The sequence below is a fragment of the Diadema antillarum genome, unplaced genomic scaffold (assembly GCF_040938485.1).
Source record: "Diadema antillarum isolate AM-2024a unplaced genomic scaffold, OU_Dant_1.0 seq00000962_RagTag, whole genome shotgun sequence".
NCBI lineage: Eukaryota > Metazoa > Echinodermata > Echinoidea > Diadematoida > Diadematidae > Diadema > Diadema antillarum.
Genome location: NW_027271809.1, coordinates 528523 through 548970, shown reverse-complemented (window position 1 = coordinate 548970; position 20448 = coordinate 528523). Strand labels below are relative to the sequence as shown.

Below are 20448 nucleotides of genomic sequence, written 5' to 3'. Positions count from 1 at the left end.
AATTCTCCTGCTGTTTTCTCTGTTTAGAAAAAGTAGTGTTATTCATAGTTTGTCGCTGTAGACATTAGATGGTCCTTTTGATGGAAACTTAAAATGCAATGCATTTCTTCTCTTAATTTTCTTTTTTTTTTTTAATGTCACTGGCACTCCCTTATATAACTACATTTTTGTAGGACTTGATTTGCTGCAGCTAACGTTCAGTATGTTATATCGAGAACATATGTGACCGTGCATCACAAAACGAACAAAAAGTCGCACGCACTGATTTTGTGTGAGGACTGAAATCAAGTGAAATAGGTCAACCTAGCCGATCTTGACTTTTTCATCTTTTCTGAAAGAACAAGTCTTCTTCTACATTATGCTGAAGTTTAGGATCATAAAACGGGCAGGAAAGTGTGTTTTTTAGCAGTTTATCTCGAACATTTTTTGGTAGAATATAGTGTGATTAGGTGTGTCTTTAGAGTCCCTTTTCATTTCTTTAAACCTTGTACATACATGTACCCTTCACTTTCAACTCCAATAACTTTTAAAAGGATGATGCTACTGCTTTGAAAGTTGGCATTAATTATGGTCAGAATGTGTTAATAAGGCGCACTCAATTTCAGTTTTGTCTGATAATCCCTCCATTGTTGTTACGCCAGTGGTTTACATCCTGTTTTTGTCCCATTCATCGCACAGCCAGCACGGCTTAGTAGAGATTTAGCGCTTGAATAGACACTGTACTTCAGAGCCTCTTTTCTCAGTTCACACTTTTCCCCGAGTGTGTGCTTTCTTTCCAATATTTAGATAGGTTAGGAGGGTCTATTTGATTTGAGTTACACATCATTTTAAAGCTTAAAGTCTGCTCTTTCAAAATATGCTCTTAACTAAAATTTCATGTCTGGCGACTTTCTGTTCGTTTTGTGATGCAGGGTCACATATGGTGAACACTAAGTCTTTGTTTCAACTGAAAGTTGTAGTAACATGCCATTGTGACAGAGAAGAAAGATGATAACAAGCAATGAGAATAGAGTAGCTTCCTTCTTCCAATATTTGTTCTGTTCATCACATACAGTCTCACAGTACTGATGTTCTTAAAAACATCTCTACAGAGCCAGATGGACATCGACTCTGCAATTGGTATTTTTTAACCCTTCTGCTTTTCTGATAATTACCCATCTAGGGAAGAAAGGGACTGCTCTTCAGTAGCTATTAAAATATAGAATATTTCCAATCTGAGAAGAATTATTGCTTAATGTTCTAAACAACAGTTTAAGATGATTTGATAAAGTGGAGACACTTAGGGCCATTATCTAGATTTGTAATTGTGTTCTGCCCATCCGCATTGATTCTAGAAAAACTTTCCCTTATCATGTGCCATTGGGTTGGGCTTGCTCCTGGATTTCACTGTTGCAAAACATCCTTTATAAATTTTCCGCAAAGATTTAATTTTGATGCCAACCAACTTTTGGGGATGTGGACACCCCTGAAAGGTGTTCTAGCTTATTCATTATTTAATTGATTCATTTGTGGGGGGTGGATAGTCAATTTTCATGATGCTCAGTTTCAGTGATTCTCGAAGTTTTGAATTTCAGTAAGAATTATACATTCATGATCTGTGTGAAAAGGTCATTGCCCAAAATGTGTTCGTAAAGTAAAACAATTTCAGTGATGCTCAAAGTATTGCATTTGCAATTTTAGTGAGAATTAAATATACTTATGAAAACATGTTTAATAAGCTACATACAATCTGCACTTTGCTCTGTTGAAGGAATACTTATATTTTTGTTGTAATTAATTAAACAGTGTAAAATCTTCACATGTTTTTTTTTTCTTCAAATTTGTACTGTGACTATTTGATGATACAATGTACATACTAATAATAGGCCTGCAAAGTTAATAGAAACCTGAAGAACAGCAAGCATGAAACAAGATCATTTTACAACAAAAATAAAAGCCTGAATTAAACTTGGCAGGCTTCCCATGGAACATACATGTAAGCGTGTTACCAGAGACCAATATTATGAGGAGAGAAACCTGAAACAGATTAAAGTGTTAAAGGTCCTGTTTACCTTTGGGAGCAGTGATTTAGAAAATGTTCAAGATATCACTTTTGATGCATATGTGTAGATCAGTTGTATCACAAAACATCCTGCCATATAAGTTTTCGCAACATAGCCTAAAATATAAGGGGATATCACTATTTTTCTCATAAAACCATAACTGTAGATGGTTTAGTCCAGAAACATTTTTATTATAACTATTGTTCACATTTTGTGTATTTAACAATATTTAACATCAATTAGAACCTACTATACTTGGTTCAAATTTTTACATTGGTTGTTTCTATCCTTAACTCACATTTTAGAGCTACTAATGCTGGGTATTTGTTTCATCTTCAAATGGTAAATTATGCCTTTAAGGTATCAAGTGTCACTTATCACACAGAAAATTCATGCTTTTTTTCACACGGCAAATGTATGCCCTTTTGATTTTCCTGCTTGATGTCATTGCCAATCAGTCATTTTGTGCATGTGTGTTGGTTGTGTTCCAAGTTGTCAACATAAATGTTATCGTATCACTGATAATCCGTCTGATGAATGACGTTGACCCCTTACCCCGTTGTGCTGATATGATGGGTTGTTTTGGCCAAGAGTGAAACCTATTTACGCAGATGTACAATATGTCAATGTAGGGCAATTTGTCAATCAGTTTTAATAGAAACAACTCAGTGGAAGAATTTCATGACTTTTAATTGTTAAACAATTGCAAAATTCCTAATGTTTTGGTTTGGATTTGTCAAATAGATAGTTGTGTGTGAAAAACTTTCAGCAGATTATTATACATTGTATGGTATGTTGATTTAACCACACTGACTGCTGCGTAATATGCGCAATCAATTGGTTCCTACAAGTAGGCAACCATTTTTCCATGACCTGTGATATTAGTATATTTCTATTGCAACTTTTGTGTGCAGAGAACATTTATATCTTGTCACAGAGCAATCACTTGTGTTCAGGACATGAACTCACCTAGAGACAGAATGGATTTTTATGCCTCCGCCCCAAGGGTGCTGGAGGCATTACATCTGTATTCATCCTGCCTACAGGCATGCGCATGTACATGTACAATGTATACTGTATGTTATGTTCATGTGCATCACATTTGAAAAGAATAGATAGAGCTACACAGTATATGTACATTGTCAATCAAATTTCTGTTTGCATCTGATATGCCCTTTTTAAAGGTCATAATTATTTAGTTTGCAAATTATATCTTGTACAATTCATGTTGTCAACTATAGCAGGTTAAATAATATGGTATGCATATTAAACGTAGAAGTAGATTTAAATGTGTGTGATAAAATGTTTAAAGTCTTGCAACCAGGATCCACTTTTCCTGATAACCCCTTATAAACCCAAGAATGGGAGCTTTAACTCTCTATTCTTTTTTTTTTTTTAATCAGCATTTTTCAATCCGTCCAATCTTGAATTTTTTGTAAATTACCAACCCACAATGCAATGCCTTAGTCCAAGGGAAAGGCCATGTTGACACAATACATTCTTTCACTTACCCACCAATATTCACAATTGTTTGGGTCTCAATTCAAATTGTGATGCAAAAAAAAAGAAGAAAAAAAGAAGAAATGTGTTCTATATGTTGTGTGGACATACCAGTTGTGACTACTAGTGAGATTCATATCGCAATTTGTGCACCATTGAAAGTGTGATGTTTCTGAAAAGTCACGATGATTTCCGATGTGAAGTGTGAATGAACACTGTATGAAATCGCACCTGTTTTTTAACATAATGTACATCCCATGTTGCAAGGTGTCAGGTCAAAGTCGGGTCAAACTCCAAGACTCACCCATATGCACTTTGACCTCACTCTAACCTTTGTGACTTGAGTTGCAATTGAATTTGTGAATCAATATGATTTTGATCACAATTTTTTTAATTCTTGCCTGTGAATGTGTTAACTAGAGTGCAAAAAAACAAAGCATGATATTAATTGTGATTTCATTTGCGCCTTTTCAGTGTATGTGAAGGATCGTAAAGGAGTAGGCGGTTTAGGCAATATCTGTTCATTGGCTATAGTTTTCAATTGGCAGAGAAAGGGGTCCAGCATGCAGCCAATCGAAAGTAACCTATAGAAAGTACAGTTGAAGTTCAAAAATGTTCAACAAAGACTTGGGTTAAGCAAGTCTGTCATTCAATATATAACCATTTTTACAACACTAATAAAGTTACAATGCTAATGCAGCTGTGAGATAAAGGGTGCATGAATGAACACAGACCTATGCTAGAGTAGAACATGTACAGTACAGCACCTGAGAATAGAGATCTACTAGCGTGTATTTGAATGACATTCTGGATGTAGGGATGATCTTTGAATGTGTTTAGTCTGCATAATCGTAGGAAAGTTCAGGGTTAGCATCAGCCTGTTTACCTTTCAGAAGCCTTGAATTTCTTCTGACCCATTAGATTTGGCCAAGATACGATGCTTAAAATAGCTGGTTGTGTTTAAAAGGGGGACTGGGAAAGGGTGGGAGGTGTGTATGAGTTTGAATGGATAATAATAGCGATGTGAGAGGCACACTGCCTGTGCCTGTGCATACTGCCTGTGTTTGGGTTTGTGCAGTATGCATTATAACTGACCGCAACTCTGGATGCGGAATGCCACCATGGGTGGTGTGTATTGTGGGTTGATAGAGGGGGTCTGTTTAAGCCTCCAGGGTGGATGCAGCTTTCCCTCCCGAGCTCAATTCGTACATTCACTGCAGGACATTAACAGGGGGTGTTCATGTACGCTACATGCCTCTCTGCATTGGCTCGCTAATCAAAATTAAATGGGTTTTGCACGTAGCCAGTCATGATATGTTCAGTTGTAAACTTGCATAATGCTACTCCTGGACAGAATAGGCAACTGGCATAGATACACCTGATGCCTACTTTGGCATACATGTAAATCACATAATATCACAATTTGAGTGGAAGATTTAATGTTATCTAAGAAAAGGATTTAAACAGATTTTGTAAGTGCAGGTATGTATCTTATCAATGATAAGGCATACACTCAAGAATATGTACATGCATCGTATGGGCGCATAGGTATGTTCAGTAATGTCAAATAACCACAGCTGAATAAGGGAGATCCAAGCTACGCTTGTAGTTGACATTTGAGCACACTTACTTTGACATTTCAGAGCCTGAAAATCAATCAGATTTCAAAGCGAAGGAAAACAGAAATGGAGACCCTGTTTGTAGGAGCTTTTACTGCATGTGAGCTTATGTCTAGGCAAAAAGGGCATAATTTTCTTTAAACTCTGATCAGCATTATATTCTGGTAGAATATTCATTAAACAATTTGCAAACAGGATACACAAGTTGTATTTTATGAATGAGAATTCTTATTTATTTTCCAAATGTTAGCAGTGACATTGAGAACTTCTAATGGCAAAGAAAAGTGACTTTTCATTACGACAGTTTACCATGAGTTGCATGTGTATATATGCATGACTGCTTTAAGGTTGATAACAACATGTCACAACTGTGCCACTCATCATTCATCAAGCTGCATACCATGTGAAAAGTTGTTTTTCTTTTCTAGATAAATGTGGAGGTTTACCAATTTTATAAGATTGTATGCACCAATTCAATAGGCAGTGAGAAGTGCCAATGCTTGACCTGCATGAATTTCACACTGGAGACCTTATCCTTTAAATAGTGTAGATACATACGAAATAGAAATGGGTGAAAATTTTCTCTTCTTTCAAAAGCATGGAAATGGAGATACAGGGAGGATTATATGAGGAAATTGAGAACAAAAAATGGGTTGATCGCTATCGAATTGGTGAGGTTTCATTCAGCCCTGTTATTGTCAGAAAATTCAGATGATGGCAATATCCTCCATGATGGTTTCATTTTAATCAATGTTTTTATTTCTCAGTATGCAAGGAAAACAGGTGTGCCAAATGTAGCGTTAGCACAAAATTTGCATATATTCATCAGTCATTTTTTCCTTTTTTTAAAGAATGCCTAAGCAATACACCAAACTTCTTACTGCATTGTTGAATCCTATCCTCATTTGAAGTCTGCCAGAAATGAATCAAGTATGATTAATGCTTCACGTAACAGTCACATGAAGACAAATGCTGCTCTATGGGGTATATAATGTATTGATATGGTGATGTCTGGTTTCCATTGTTGTTATTTGAATAAGAACATTTAGAAATCTTATTATGTGTAAAGTGATTGATAAGATTTTTTTTTTTTTTAACATCAGCCTTGGCAAGTTGCAATGAAAACCTTTAAGGATGGCTTGAATTTGAAAAAGACTGCATTGCTCGTCGTTCGTGAGGGTCTGAGAAGCGGGAGAAGAAAGACTATGGTCTCACTAAAATGCAGCTTCATGGGCAATCAGAGGACAGGTGAATAGGATGATGTTTTCCAATATGGGGTGATTTATCTATCATCTATTCTGCAATCAGCCAAAGCTCTGGGCTTTCAAGTTGCTTCTTGAGTACTTTCATACCACTCTTTCCGAGGTGCGTCATTTTCGCGGAAAATCACTTTGTTCGGATGGCGCGGGGACCTCGCTACTGATTGAGTGCCAGACTTGTTTCTGTTTTGATGTTGGTTTCATGCTTTTACTGGGGGGGGGGGGGGGGGGTGAGGGATGCCTAGCATATTTCAGTGATAACCGATTTAGCCAGTCAATTACTGCAATTACCCATGTTTAGTTTGGCGCGAGTGGCATTTGGCTGTCAGTTTGCCACTTTGTTTAGGTTCCAGATGTCCTTGCGAAGTGATTATTTCCCAGCCAGCTTTCGGCAAGCAGCAGACCTACTTAAACTTACCCTGACACGAGCACATTGACCTTCATGTTACGGAAACTCCTCAAAATTTCCTGTGAAAGAATTTTTGCCAGAGCTTTGCTGGCAGTGTGTGTCATATTTTGTATTCAGCATTGTCATACAGTACCACTTTTATCAAAACACTGACATTAACCCGTTCCATACTTAATTCTGAAATCCCCATAGACTTAATACACAGGCCGCCAGGTTCCCACATGGAACGAATTAAGATACACATAAAACATTTGATAGCTTTTTCTTTGGAGGACACTGCATGTTTAAAATTTAGGTATTAGTATAGATAAGCATGCATACATACATACATACATACATACACAATCAAAGCACTCACATCTGTTAAAGAAGACAGATCCCTATATTTATTTGAGTGAGTTTATTTCAGTTTCAGTGAAAATCAGAATGAGTTTGCAAAAATCAAAGGAAATATACGTACTAAGCACATGAATGTTTGCTGATTGCAAATTTAATGATGTCATCACACAGCTCAACATTCATTGTGCACATTGGTGGCTTTTTATTTTAGCAGTGAAATAATGGAGTCCATATGTCTAATTTTAGAGCAGTGCACAAAGGTAATCATTACTCAAACACCTTTTCCTGGAAGGCATAGTCCTTCATGACTGTCAGGTTTGTTTTTTTTTTTTTTCTTTCATTTTGGGTAGATTTTGTTTTTTTTTTTTCTTTTGCACAAAATACAGTCAGGTTGTAATGTTCATGACATAATGACATTCTGCACCTCACTCCCTCATGCACACTGCATGTGTGATCAGTATCTGTTTTTCATGAAATTTTGATGAATCCCCAATTTTCAGAAGGTTAACATGTTTTCATCAGAATACAACCAGATAATTCTCCATTGTTTCGATTGTATTGTTATCTGTCACCAAGATAAATGCAGTCGGGCTGAAAGGTGACCTTGACTCATTGATAGGTACTATGCAGGCCATTTATTACTTCCTCCCTGCAGCAATTCCAACCAGGGCTCATCTTATTCCTAGAATTAGTTTTGAATACACAATATACCACCCCCCCCCCCCCCCCCCCCCCCCCCCCCCGGTGCAAAGCAGTACATGGTTATAATAGTTACATGACATAGTGAAAACAATGGTGTGACACCGTACCATGCATGTGTAAGTCATTTCTGAAATCCACGTGAAGCTTTATGTTACCCTTAGTTTTAAAGGAAACAGTGCTTCTAGTATTCTTACATGCAGTAATAGTATGTTGTTCATTTTGCAGCTAGAAACTTTGTTGTTGCTTTTTCTTTACTTTAAAAGGAGAAACATATTGTGTTATTTTTATCTCTTTAGCTGTGATAATAAAACCCAAAATAGATTTTAAATAGATTACTAAAAAAAAAAAATTGACAATGGTGACCTTCCGGATATAACTTAAACTAGGATCAGTCAGGAAATTTCCCTCTTCCACAGTGGCATAACAGGAAACTACATAAGTGCACAAAATGTGTTATGCTTCTGAAAGTCCATATCAAATTTTGATATTCGTTTGTTGTTGATGCACTGTATTGTGTGGCCACAGATTAATATTGTTGGTTTTTTTTTCTTGTGTGTGTGTTTTCCATTTCTGGAGCCCATGTGTGCAGTACTGTAATTTATGTATTGATTTTCTTTGTGTGTATAAATGCATTGAAGCATATAATATGCAAGTGTTCTTTAGCTTGTGATTGGCATGGTTCAGTTGTAGGCATTTTACCACATTATCCCTATACCTTTTGCCATAAATATCAATGCACCATATGTCATGTCTCTCTATATGAATGTATTAAAGCTTCTAGATGATTTGAAAGTAGAATGATGCTGCATGAAGTCACTGCCTTTTAGTGTCAGTTTTGATCTAGAAAGGTCACGTGGAGTTGAGACGATAACCTAGTTCAAGAAACAAGACTTGATGGACTGCAGGTCATTCTAGTGGGCATTTTTTAAGTCTGTATTTCTTGTGTGGTTGTGTAGAAAGAAAAAAAAATGAAAGAGAAATGAGGGACAAACATGCCTCATGTTTTGCATCAGAGGAAATACAAAACAAGCCTGCCGTGCTTTTGCCGTTGCATATCATGGATGCTGTTCAGATGTTTATCCATATCCGAATAGCAGAGATCTCTATGTATTAACATTGGTGGCCAGTATTAAACTGGTCTGTAATTTATCAGGATGTAATGTCACACACTCGTGCAAACACACACACACACACACACACACACACACACACACACACACACACACACACACACACACACACACACACACAGAGTGTCAGAGGACAGTATAGAGTGAAAGAGAGTCTTTGCACTGAATGTAATGCAGGGTATCAATCCAGAGGGAATTTGTCAAGTGTTGACATTATTCTTCTCTCCCTATCTTTCTTCTCCCCCTATCTTTCTTCTCTCCCTATCTTTCTCTCTCCTTTCCCCCATCTCCCCTCCCTCTCCATCTCTCTTTTTCTCTATATGTGTCTTTCATCTTTTATGTGCTTTCTTGTATAGTTAAAAGCAAAAGGAGTTGTCTTAAAAATCAAGCCATTTTTGTGTGTGTGTATGTGTGAAAAACCAAACATGTTTTGAAATATAATTTGTATTTCTAAAGAGACGGGTCTCCAGTATTTAAAAAAAAAATCATATTTTAAAGGCAGCTTGATATATTTTATATGCTGAGAATGAAGTGAGATGAAACAGTTTTCAGCCACTTCTATTAGCAGAAACAATATAGCGTTGGAATTCCAATGTGGTATTTGACAGTGGAGACAGAGAGAATGTAATATTATGTTTGGTTACCAAATTAATTAGCTCAATCAATTGCCTGAGAAAAACAAGAGGAAATAATATCTAGCATTAGAAATGAGAGAAATATTATTTGTTCAAATCAGTCAATCACAGTTGAGTATAAGGGAATGGCGGGCTGTTGCTGAAAATTGTGTAGCAGGCCCAAATTAGAGCTTACCACCTTTCCATCATTGAACATTTGGGGTTGTTAAAAAATTGGCATGGGCAAAATGAGTGGATTGAGATCTAGACAGGTGTAAAAGGAGAGTCTATCGGAGATTACAGGAGAAATAGTAACATTTTCTCTCTCTCTCTCTTTTTTTTTTTTTTTTGGGGGGGGGGGGAATTTAGCAGATACTGGAAGGCCAGAAACATTCGTGGCATGAGACTTTTGCAAATTGGAGCCGACAGCCTCCTTTGTGGCATGAAACTTTCACTAATTACCATAATTGGCATTCAATGCATTGTGTAGACAAAAACTTTTTGCATGCATATTACTGTCATGAATCTCGGCTCCCCGCAAAATTCTCTAAAATTACTGGTTTTACATTACCTATTGAGTGTTTAGCAAATTACAGAAACCACATAGTGTTGCAAGATAGAGAAAGAGAGAGTGAATGGGTGAAAGAAATAGAGAGAGGGAGGGAGAGAGAAGGAAGTAGGTTAATGGAGGAACCATGTTTTTATTCGATGGTATCAGGAAGGTCAAGGTCTTTGTCACAAAGGAAATCAATTTTGCATGAATGAAGGATGACTTGGATAGCAATCAGTGCTAATAACATATTTGCGTGCACAAGGGTCCTCAGAATTGACTCCAAGGGGGGGGGGGGGGAGGTGTATTGTGCTCTGAGTTGGTGTGAAAGTGCTGTGTTGAAAGCTGCATATTGATTTTGTATTGGGGTTTTCCTTTTTTTTTTCTTTTTTTTTTGCGTGGTTGGTTTTCACAATAGCAGGAAGTTCGTGACGTGAGGATTGTACCGTGAATGCAGCACAACAGCGTCGCTCCCTTTGCTATAGCCAGGTTACAGATATTCTGGATGCAAGCCATGCAGTGATGGCTGTATACATTAAATCTTCATGTGCTTAGTGGAAACTCCCTGTGTGCCACATTAATGTGAGACATCAATGTAGTCACACTTTGGGAAAACATACCATTTTTGATATATATATATATATATATGCAACTTTTACATATTTCTGATAAGCTGGACATGTAGTGAGCAAAGTTGTCTAGAAAATGTCAAACTTTGCTTTAATGTAAAATCATGTAACATATTTATGATTTTTTTTCTTTCAAATGACTAGTAGCTATATTATTGTATACAGGCATGACTTTTGCACACAAAACAGTGGCAGAAACTTTAATAGAATGCCACAGGCAAATCCAGTAGTGAACATCGCTTGCTAGTCAATCACGACATAAAATGGAAGCTATATATGTGAGAGGAACGGAGTTGCGAGAAACGCTTTCATTGTAGTGTAGCATTTGGCGATTTATCTACTGGTTTGGGCGAGTTTGTGTGTTTGAGCAGAATATGCGAAGTTGGCACGCTGTCGACTGAGTCGACACGGCACATAAAGAGTTAAAAGCAAGCACAGGTGTGCTACGATGCACTTGTCCCTACTTATCGTACTCTGTGCACAGGTTCCAGTATTGCTTGATGACTCTGCCTGATGCGCACACTTTTGATGATGATGATAATCATCTCTTCATGTGGGGCCCTTCTGGCCACTTTAAGACACTCTTGAACACCGCTCTTAGTACAATTGTAGCATACCATCCTGTAATAAGGGACACATTGTCGGCGACAGACAGAATGTCATTTAAAAGACATAACATCGTCACGGTTCATTTACTTTAACACAAAAAGATGTGTGCGGTATATAGTACCGCATACATGTATGAAGACTTAGCACTGCTCGAAACAAAGACTTGGGGTTGTTATTATTGTGCCTGGCATGTACACCCTTGAACGAGGTGTTTTGCCCACCACACCCATCCTATAATAAGTGTTTAATTAGGCATCTTGTCTTTCTGGTGTGATGACATGTCCCTGTGGGAGAATGATCCTGAAACTGATGAGGCTGTCTTGGATAAATAAGACCATATTGACATCAGTGATTAATTGATGTACAGAATAGCTGTAATGAAGGTGATGATAATCATTATAGTTGTTTTCATCATCATATCAATTTTAGTGTGATTATTAGCTGAAGTATTGTTAGTGTCAGTGTAATCATTGTTATTATCATCATCAACACTGTCATCATTGTTATGAATATCATTAATCAGGTCAGTGCTACTAAGCATATCTCCTCCTCCCATCCAATGAAAAAGGGATTTTCAGTTCTGGTACAGTAGATGGCTCAGTTATTCCATTTTGGCAAACACCTTCTCTAATAGCCAGGTATAGATGGCACATCAGTTGGAATTCATGTAATGTGGAGCTACTACCCATGCAAGTATCACAGAAAACTTTCCTTTTTACTGTTATTGTCACTAGGACTTCAACTTAATCCTTAACGATTAAGCTCCGAAATATCTAGACGCCTGTTTGACTTTATATACACCTACTAGAAATTTGAGGTCATCTAGTGATCCGCTTCGTCTCACATATTCTGTTACTCGCACCTCAGCCGGTGATAGGACATTTACTGTGTCTGCTTCAAAGCACTGGAACAATTTACCACTTTACCGTTATACAGTCTCCATCAGTCAGTGTGTTCAAAAAAGCCTTGAAAACACATCTTTTCAGTAGCAACTAGTTCGTAGCTGTAACATTTATCCAATTATACATACTGTCGTACATGTTTTGAATTGATTGTAAGCGCTTTGGGCCTTGTGGGAAAAGCGCACTATAAATAATAGTGATAATAATAATAATAATAACTATGCTCTTTTTAAATATAAACATTACTTAATGATAGTGCCATCATTAGGACATAAGTTCAAATGCCAGTGAGAAAACAAACCCATTTACAGTTCATGCGCCTTTATTTGCGATTGTTTATGAAGTCATATGAGCAGTATACGGGTCAATCCACACTATACCATTATTATGTTGCATATTGCAGATCCCCTTCGTGTTCAATTTCATCTTTTATGGTGACCTTTCTTTTTTTTCCCATCGTCTCTGATGTATCCTACACATGATAATGCCTTTTTTTTTTTTTTTTTTTTGGTTCAAGATAAACATGTAATTGTTTGTTTGGGTAATGGAATACAATACAGATCATTTTTTCACTCCAACGTGTGCGCATCCGGCATATACTTGTGTTCTATTGTACTGGCAAGACAATGCTTATTTCCAGAAATCAATAAGATCTCCAGGTATCACCTACACTTGTAGTTGAATTGATAATAAGTAAACAAGGAAATTTGTCATTGGCTATTGAATATAAAGAAATACATACACGCACAAACAAGGAAATACATTTACTCACAAACAAGGAAATACATTTAAAAGAAATAGGCATGAATGAAACAAATACATACAGAGATCCACTGAAAACAAATTTCCAAACAGTAACTGTGTAATGTCGACTTAGAATAGTTTTGAATAAATCTTTCATAAATTTAGAGCTAGACTGACCTATAGGGGAAATAAGCATAATGCAATAATTTTGGAAATCATTTAATTTTGTTCATGCAAAATGTTATTTGAGAAATTGTAAATAGGTGAAGTTCAGTAAAGTTAGCCAAGCATGAAAAGTTATCATTCAGATCTTTCCACTTTTGCAGTACTTTCAAGTTACAAAAATGACAAATTGTGAGGTATACAAGGCAAAGGGAAAACATGCAAAGTTCACATAAAAAAGATAATAAGTGTAATATTAAACATAATACCCGGAAAATTTGCACTTAATTGCTTGTGAATCAATCTAGACATGGGCATATTTTCATAAACAACAATTCTCCAATCACCTTTCGACACATACCTTTTTCCTTCTCCCGTAGGTCATAAGAATTCCCCCAAGTCCCCAACCTACTTAGGGTTAAAACCATTAATCTCCATCGGACCGTGTTTGCAGTTCGATCTAATTACACCAGACACTCACTTGCTCCATCCCCTCTTCCTCCTCTTATTAATACAGTTCTTAGGGAATTAAGAAGGAGGAGGAGGAGGAGAAGAAGAAGAGTTAGGTCATCCCTGTAGACACTGAGCATCATCGCTCACAGTCCAGTGCGATAAGTCGCTCCAGTTGGAATCAACACCCCTTGGTTTATACAGATGCAGTGGTATCAGTGTGGATGAGATCTTAATGGTGGTTAAAGAGGCACACCTTCCTAAAGATATTTGACCATCAGTAGTAGTAGTGATGGCAACGGAATACAAGAGCTATTTACACTCTAAAAAATGAAACAGTAGTTATCAACATTTTTAATGTTGTCACTCCCAGAACCTTTTCTTAGTGTTGAATATAACACTCAAAAACTTTGATTTACAATTTCATTTTTTTTTAGAGTGTACCGTTTAAATAAATGAAATGTAAATTCCAGCGTTTTGAGTATGAAATTTAATTGTTACAAAAGGTTCAAAGAGTGACAACATTTGAAATGTTGGATTTACCATTTCCTTTTTTTAAAGGAATGTATAGGCAGGACATTATGAACAGTGATATAGGGAAAGAGAAAGAGAGAGTATGGTTCAGATAGTATAAAGATACTCTGTGAAGTAGTATTATTTCTTAGATAATTTTTTCCTTCCAAACTTTCTGAGTCATTCAGAGGTCATGAGTGGACCAATTAAGCAAAAGCAGTTTATATTGGATATTGTTTTAGCTGTACACACAAATAACATGTTTCACCCTTTGGCTGGTCTGTGTCCTATTTCAAAGTGTGCCTAATCCTGCTCTATCTTAAGTACCCTTTACATTAGATTGCAGTACTAATGTATTATCCAGAATTAGATTATTTTGAATTGCCTTGAAAAAAGCACACACAGCAATGATTACTCTGTCAGTATTTCATTACGTGAAGACATCACTATGAAATGCATGAGACACTGCCATTGGCAAAAATACTAATAAGAAGTGCATTTTTAGAGTATTCTAAAAGAGGGGGCAGGGGAAGGGTTGTCCCATCTTCCAGGCATCATATGATACTCTTAAATTCCTGAATGAATGTATGAAATCTGAACAAATATATTAAAAGGAAGGAAGATGATAGGTATATTGATAAGTAGACATATAAGTTAGAATGTTTACAATACAGATAAGAGGGAGAGAGAGAGAGAGAGAGAGAGAGAGAGAGAGAGAGAAGAGATAGAAAAGCAAAATGGCAAACATATAACATGTATAGACAAATGTCAGGGTGAGATGATATCTTAATTCCTTAAAATTCAAGTCATTTTGACCGTGGGATATAAGTTCTACAAATTGTAAAGGAGCAGACATTAAGATGTATTGTACAAGGAGGAGTTGAGCATTCAATGGTAGCATTAAAAAGAGGGATTCAGACTTGGAGAGGCTAAGAGATAGAGAGAGATAGAGTGAGAGATAGAGAGAGAGATAGAGAGAGAATAAAAAAGAGAGAAAGAGATGAAGATGGAAAGATAACAAAAAGCAAGAGAAGTGGTGTCTCTCCGAGCCAGTGTACTTGATTATGTGCTCAGACAAGTTGGCTCTGTGCCGAGGGAGTCCAAGGCTACAAGAGATAAAGAGGATGGAAAGGGAAGGAGACTTGGTAGAAGTATAAGCAATAGAAAGACGGGGTGGGGGGGATGGGGGGGGGGGGGTGGGGGGGGGGGAGGAGGAGGAGGAGGGGGGAGGGGAGGGAGGAGATAGAACCATATGAGCACCGTTCTTGTGGATGAAATATGTCATTTTGTGAAAGGCTCCCCTTGAACTGGGAAACCTGCATATGTGCATTTTGACATGCTTGGTATGCTTGGTTCCTCAAATACAGTATCATGTCATTGAGCTTGTTAATGTGACTGCTTGAAAATGAAAGCAGGAGCAGTGTATTTAGAGAGAGAGAGAGAGGAGGAGATAAAGAGAAAGAAATGAAGAGAGAGAGAGGGAAAGAAAGAAAAGGGTGGGGATGCTTGAGGATGAATGTTCAAGGAAAGCTAGTGTATAGACTCCATTAATGGACAACACACCACAATTTGAATTCAGGAGCTGCCTTTTCCTTCCAACTCAGGAGATTCCAGGGTCAAACACAAGACAAAAGCTGCTGTTGCTAGATGAAGGTCTGAGGAAAAACTGCCAGCTCATAGCTAGGTTTGCCAGTTACCTTGACTGAATTTGCCTCTACCAACCAATATTTGCCATATTCACTTCTTTTTGTGATAATGCATTCCGTGGAATGAATCAAATTGGCAGCAGACCATGTGTTTATAATGCTTGGGAGAGAGGCCAGTGATAGCTAGGCAGGTGAATTACTGTATATGGCGAATATTTTTTGAAGTCTTTATTTTCATGAATTTGGCGAGTCAGGTGCTATTCACAAAATTAAAGACATGCAAAAATATAGACTCTGATCCCGATATGAATGTGACGTACATGTGTACATTTCTCTGTTCAGTACAGTGCTCCATAATCGCGAATTAAACCACTTGTGAAATCACCTGGAAGTCCTGATTCGCGAAAATTTAGACTCACTAAAATGTATCTAGCGTATACAGTAACAGATTTGGAAGTTTAAGAGGTTTGTGTGAATACGAAAAGTAGAGAGAAGGACCACACTGAGACACAGAGAGAGAGAGAAATGCAAGTATAGATGAAGATGGGATGTGAGAAAAACATAATAACATTTAAAAACCCAGTGAAGAGAATGGAAATTCTAGCTAGCAAGGATAAAACTAATGCTTCTAAACTGATCAAAATATTTCATGTAGCTTTCATAATCTTGGTTAAAGCGACACATCATAAGTTTTGGTCTCACAGCTTACTTTTCTCTCAGCGGTCAAGGGAACAATTCCTGTCCACATTTTGTACCACCTATTTTCCTTTCTTACGACGACAACATTCATTAGTTAAGTTTGTGAAGGTGATGAAGCATGATATTACATAGATTATCATTGGCTGAGAAGCAGAAGGCAGTTATAGTTTTTGGGGTATGGAATTATTGATATCACTTTGTAGAGCTCAATCTCCTCTCCATTATAGTGTCAATTTAAATTATCGTCATTTTCTATAAAATGTTAAACATCAAAACCACAAGGGGGCTATTTCACCCAATATTTGGAACAATGCTCAGAAATGGGTTAATCTACCCACTTTTGATTAGATAAATGTTATGTTTCATGAAAACTGATTGTTTCATTTTTATTTACACTATATAATCTTTGAACCTGATAGTGCCCTTCTTTTTCTCAGTCAACAATATGTTTACCATTTTCCTCTATTTCCCCTTTGTGCCTACTCTCAAAAAAAAAATAAGAGTGAAAATGTTCACTCTCGAAGGAGTGAATAACAGTAAAGAGTGAGTTTCGAGTGAAATTAGGGTGAATTTTGAGTGAAATGTTCATTTTCACTAATTTTGGAGTGTCCTCAGGATCACTCAAAACTCACTCGTTTCTGTTATTCTTTCCTTCAAGAGTTAAGATTTTCACTCTTCTTTTTTTAGAGACTAGAGAAATATGATTGTCACTCTAAGTACACTTGATTTAAATCACCTTGGCTTGGCCATCTACTGAAGATATGAAACCATTCAGATTATGTATGATTGTAGTTGTGTGGTCATGTCACTGTCCATGATGACATTTACCTTTGCCCATTTGATGTGATATTGTCTATATTAAATGGATGATAGCAAAAATGAAATATCATTGATAACAGTTATTATCAGATATTCTTGTTTTCAACTAAGCATGAAAGATTTATCTATGGGCAAGCTTATTGTCATTGCACTGATTATGTTTGCGTGTGTCATCATCATAAAAAAAAGATTCATTCCTGTTCTATGATGATCTTAAAATAACCACATTTAGCAATGCTCCTGAATAAACTCAGATTGTGTTCTTTGTACCTGACGAAGCATTGAGGTGAATGAAGGCAAGTGGCACACCTGCCAGCTGGAGCACCGTTATGATAAGACATCTTTTTTTTCTTTTTATTGCTTTGCACAGTTTCTTCTACATTAGAGAGAACAGGAAAGGTACCTGCTATTGTATTTGTACTTTTTTTTTTTTTAATTCAGAGAGTTGTTATGGAATATAAAGGCAAGATGATATTGTTGATACTGTTTTCATGATGCTGGATAATGTCGTGCATTCAGCCATTGATGGCCATGTGTAAATGACCAGTGATCGAGGTCAAGCCGATGGCTCTGCGCCATTCAGAGCTGAACTGCTCGATCCTTGACTGAGGTGTGCAGATAATACCCCAAGTACCAATTGTCTATATAGGAAAGTCACCATTAACCCTCTTGTTACCAGAGACTACTATTCTGCATAATGTAAAAGATATTTTTGCATAGTAGTCCCTATAGGGTTAAATGGGGGGGGGGGGGGGGGGGGAGGAGGTTGAAGGTCTTGGGTGCTTCCGTCTGTCTTGTTATGATTGCTGCCTCGACATTGCTAGCAGAGCATCCTTGTGGGGCTCGTCGCCTGGGGGCAGCTGTACGGCACGATGTAGTCCGCCACGTACCATTACGTGACCCTGCATTATATGGCGCTGTAGTGGCCAAAAGAGAAGCGATAGTATAAGCAGATGAACAGAGAGACAGAGACACAGAGACACAGAGAAAGAGATAGATGAATAGATGGAAAGAAAAGGATCAATACAAGAAAAGAGAGGGAAAGATGAAAGCCCCAGAGTTGTGATGGGAGATATTTCAGGCTAGGTACAAAGTGTAATGTACATAACAGTCTCTGTCTGTAGCCATCTCTCTCTGTGGATAGCGCTTGGTAGTATACTAGTAATGTCCTTAATAAAGATATCTTTCAGATTAGAAGATCTTTTCTGTATATTGATGCATTTTACGTTCCTAAATTTTGCATTATACTGCCAGTACTCATGGATCCTAAAGATACTGTATAAGCCGATATTTTGCGTGTACGGATATTTTCGCAAATGAGGAGGTCACAGACATTTTGGCGAGATGTCGTTTTTGCAAATTGACACCAAGGCTACTGTAAGTGCACTATCAACCTTGCTCATGGTGACATTTTCGTGTGTTGTTGAATTCGCGGTCCAACAATGATTCACAAAATTCACGAAAAATTAAACCCTTGTGAAAATAACAGCTTAGGCTATACAGTAAGTATTTGTGTGGCACATGAGGGTTTTATATAATGTGCCCTCTCCATGTGACTCCGAAGGGCACTATAAATATCATGATTTATGATATACCATACATCTTGTCGGGGAGTTACTACATGCTGTAGAAACGGAATCACATACTGAGATAACTGAAAATGCACTCTGACAATGTAAACCTGTTACATAAAAGCGTGTGCATGGTGTGTGTGTGTGTTTATGTGTGTGTGTGTGTGCGATGAAAAGCACGCAGTATATTTCTATAATCTATGTGATAGTGCCCAATGTACATTAAAGATGCCATGTACGTTGTAGGTGTGGGTCCAGTGATAATTGATTATTGCACAAGTTGTGTGCCGAAGATGCCCTTCCCTTCATGCGTCAAGACATTATACAAATTGTAGATAGAGATGAATACAACGTACATACAACAGTGCCGGCACACAACAAGGAAAGTTTCATTGATCAGGGCGGAGCAAAGGTGTTTTTTTTTTTTTTAAGAATGTCTAAAAAAAGACTCCATAGGAGTTTGCATACGTGGATCTATTCAGAGACTTGACATACAAGAATGTCCCTGGAAGTACTGTAAGTGACAGTTCCAGCAAACAGTGTTTGCAGCAATATTTCTGATTCTCATCTAATGAGGTATGGAATCTGATGTAAATATTATTGAATCATGGACTCGAGGAGGAAATAACATCATGCCCTTGATATATATACCGACAGCATAGTCATGAAGGAAATTCAATTCAACTCTTGAGAAAGTGCAGCATGAATGACATTTCATAAATAAACTAACTTCACCATATGTTTGGGAGTGATGTCACTATCTCGTAAATAAAGGCAACTTTGTTTGCAGAATCTAGAGGTGCGCCAGAAATTCAACTAGCCATAACTTTCTCGACATCGGAATGTTGGTGCTCAAAGTCATATCGATATTTCATTTTTGCTCTTTGTTACTACTAACATTCAAAAGAAACTTTGTTTGTAGAAATCTTTACTGCTTTGACCTTGAAAAATCTGTTATTTTGCACATTGCAGATGAATGACGAATGTAGAAGGATGTGTAGCAATAGTATTGTAACCGATGGGTAGTCTTTGAGTGAAATGATCCTTTCAGCTTTTGGCAAATATTAATCTCCACTGCAATTCAGATGGTGATATTCTCTCTGCTATATCTTAATTCAGATGCTGATATTTTCTCTGTTGTATCTTCTTTCCCTCCCCAGATAAAGCTGATCAACATCTATGAAGACACTATGAACCTGTACATAGTACTGGAGCTGGTGACAGGGGGAGAGCTCTTTGAGAGAATAGTCCAGCGCGGCTTCTACAGCGAGAGGGACGCTGCCAAGTGTGTCAGGGAAATCTGCCAAGCCGTAGCAGTAAGTGGAACTGTTGCCTCAGAACTTAATGCTGTGTCATTTTTCGTAGTCGTCTTTTGCCTCTTCTTCTTCTTCTTCAGCCTCTTTTCTTCTTCTTTCCTTTCTTTTTTTTCTTTCAATATCAAGCTACTGCAGTGAGTTTTTCTTATTTGAACTTTTTTTCTGTTTATTGTTTTCCCCACTTTTTTTTCTATGGAATATTTTTTTTTGTTCTTCTCTGTTTA

General features: G+C 37.3%; 1 protein-coding gene across 1 annotated transcript in view; it reads left to right on the top strand.

Annotated features, from left to right (window-relative positions):
• LOC139741916 (calcium/calmodulin-dependent protein kinase type IV-like) overlaps window positions 1-20448 on the top strand; it is a 55575-nt gene that overhangs the window by 28991 nt on the left and 6136 nt on the right. The window contains exon 4 of the mRNA XM_071652488.1: window positions 20069-20224. Coding sequence (XP_071508589.1) covers window positions 20069-20224 — 156 coding nt within the window. The remainder of the gene's footprint in view (window positions 1-20068; window positions 20225-20448) is intronic.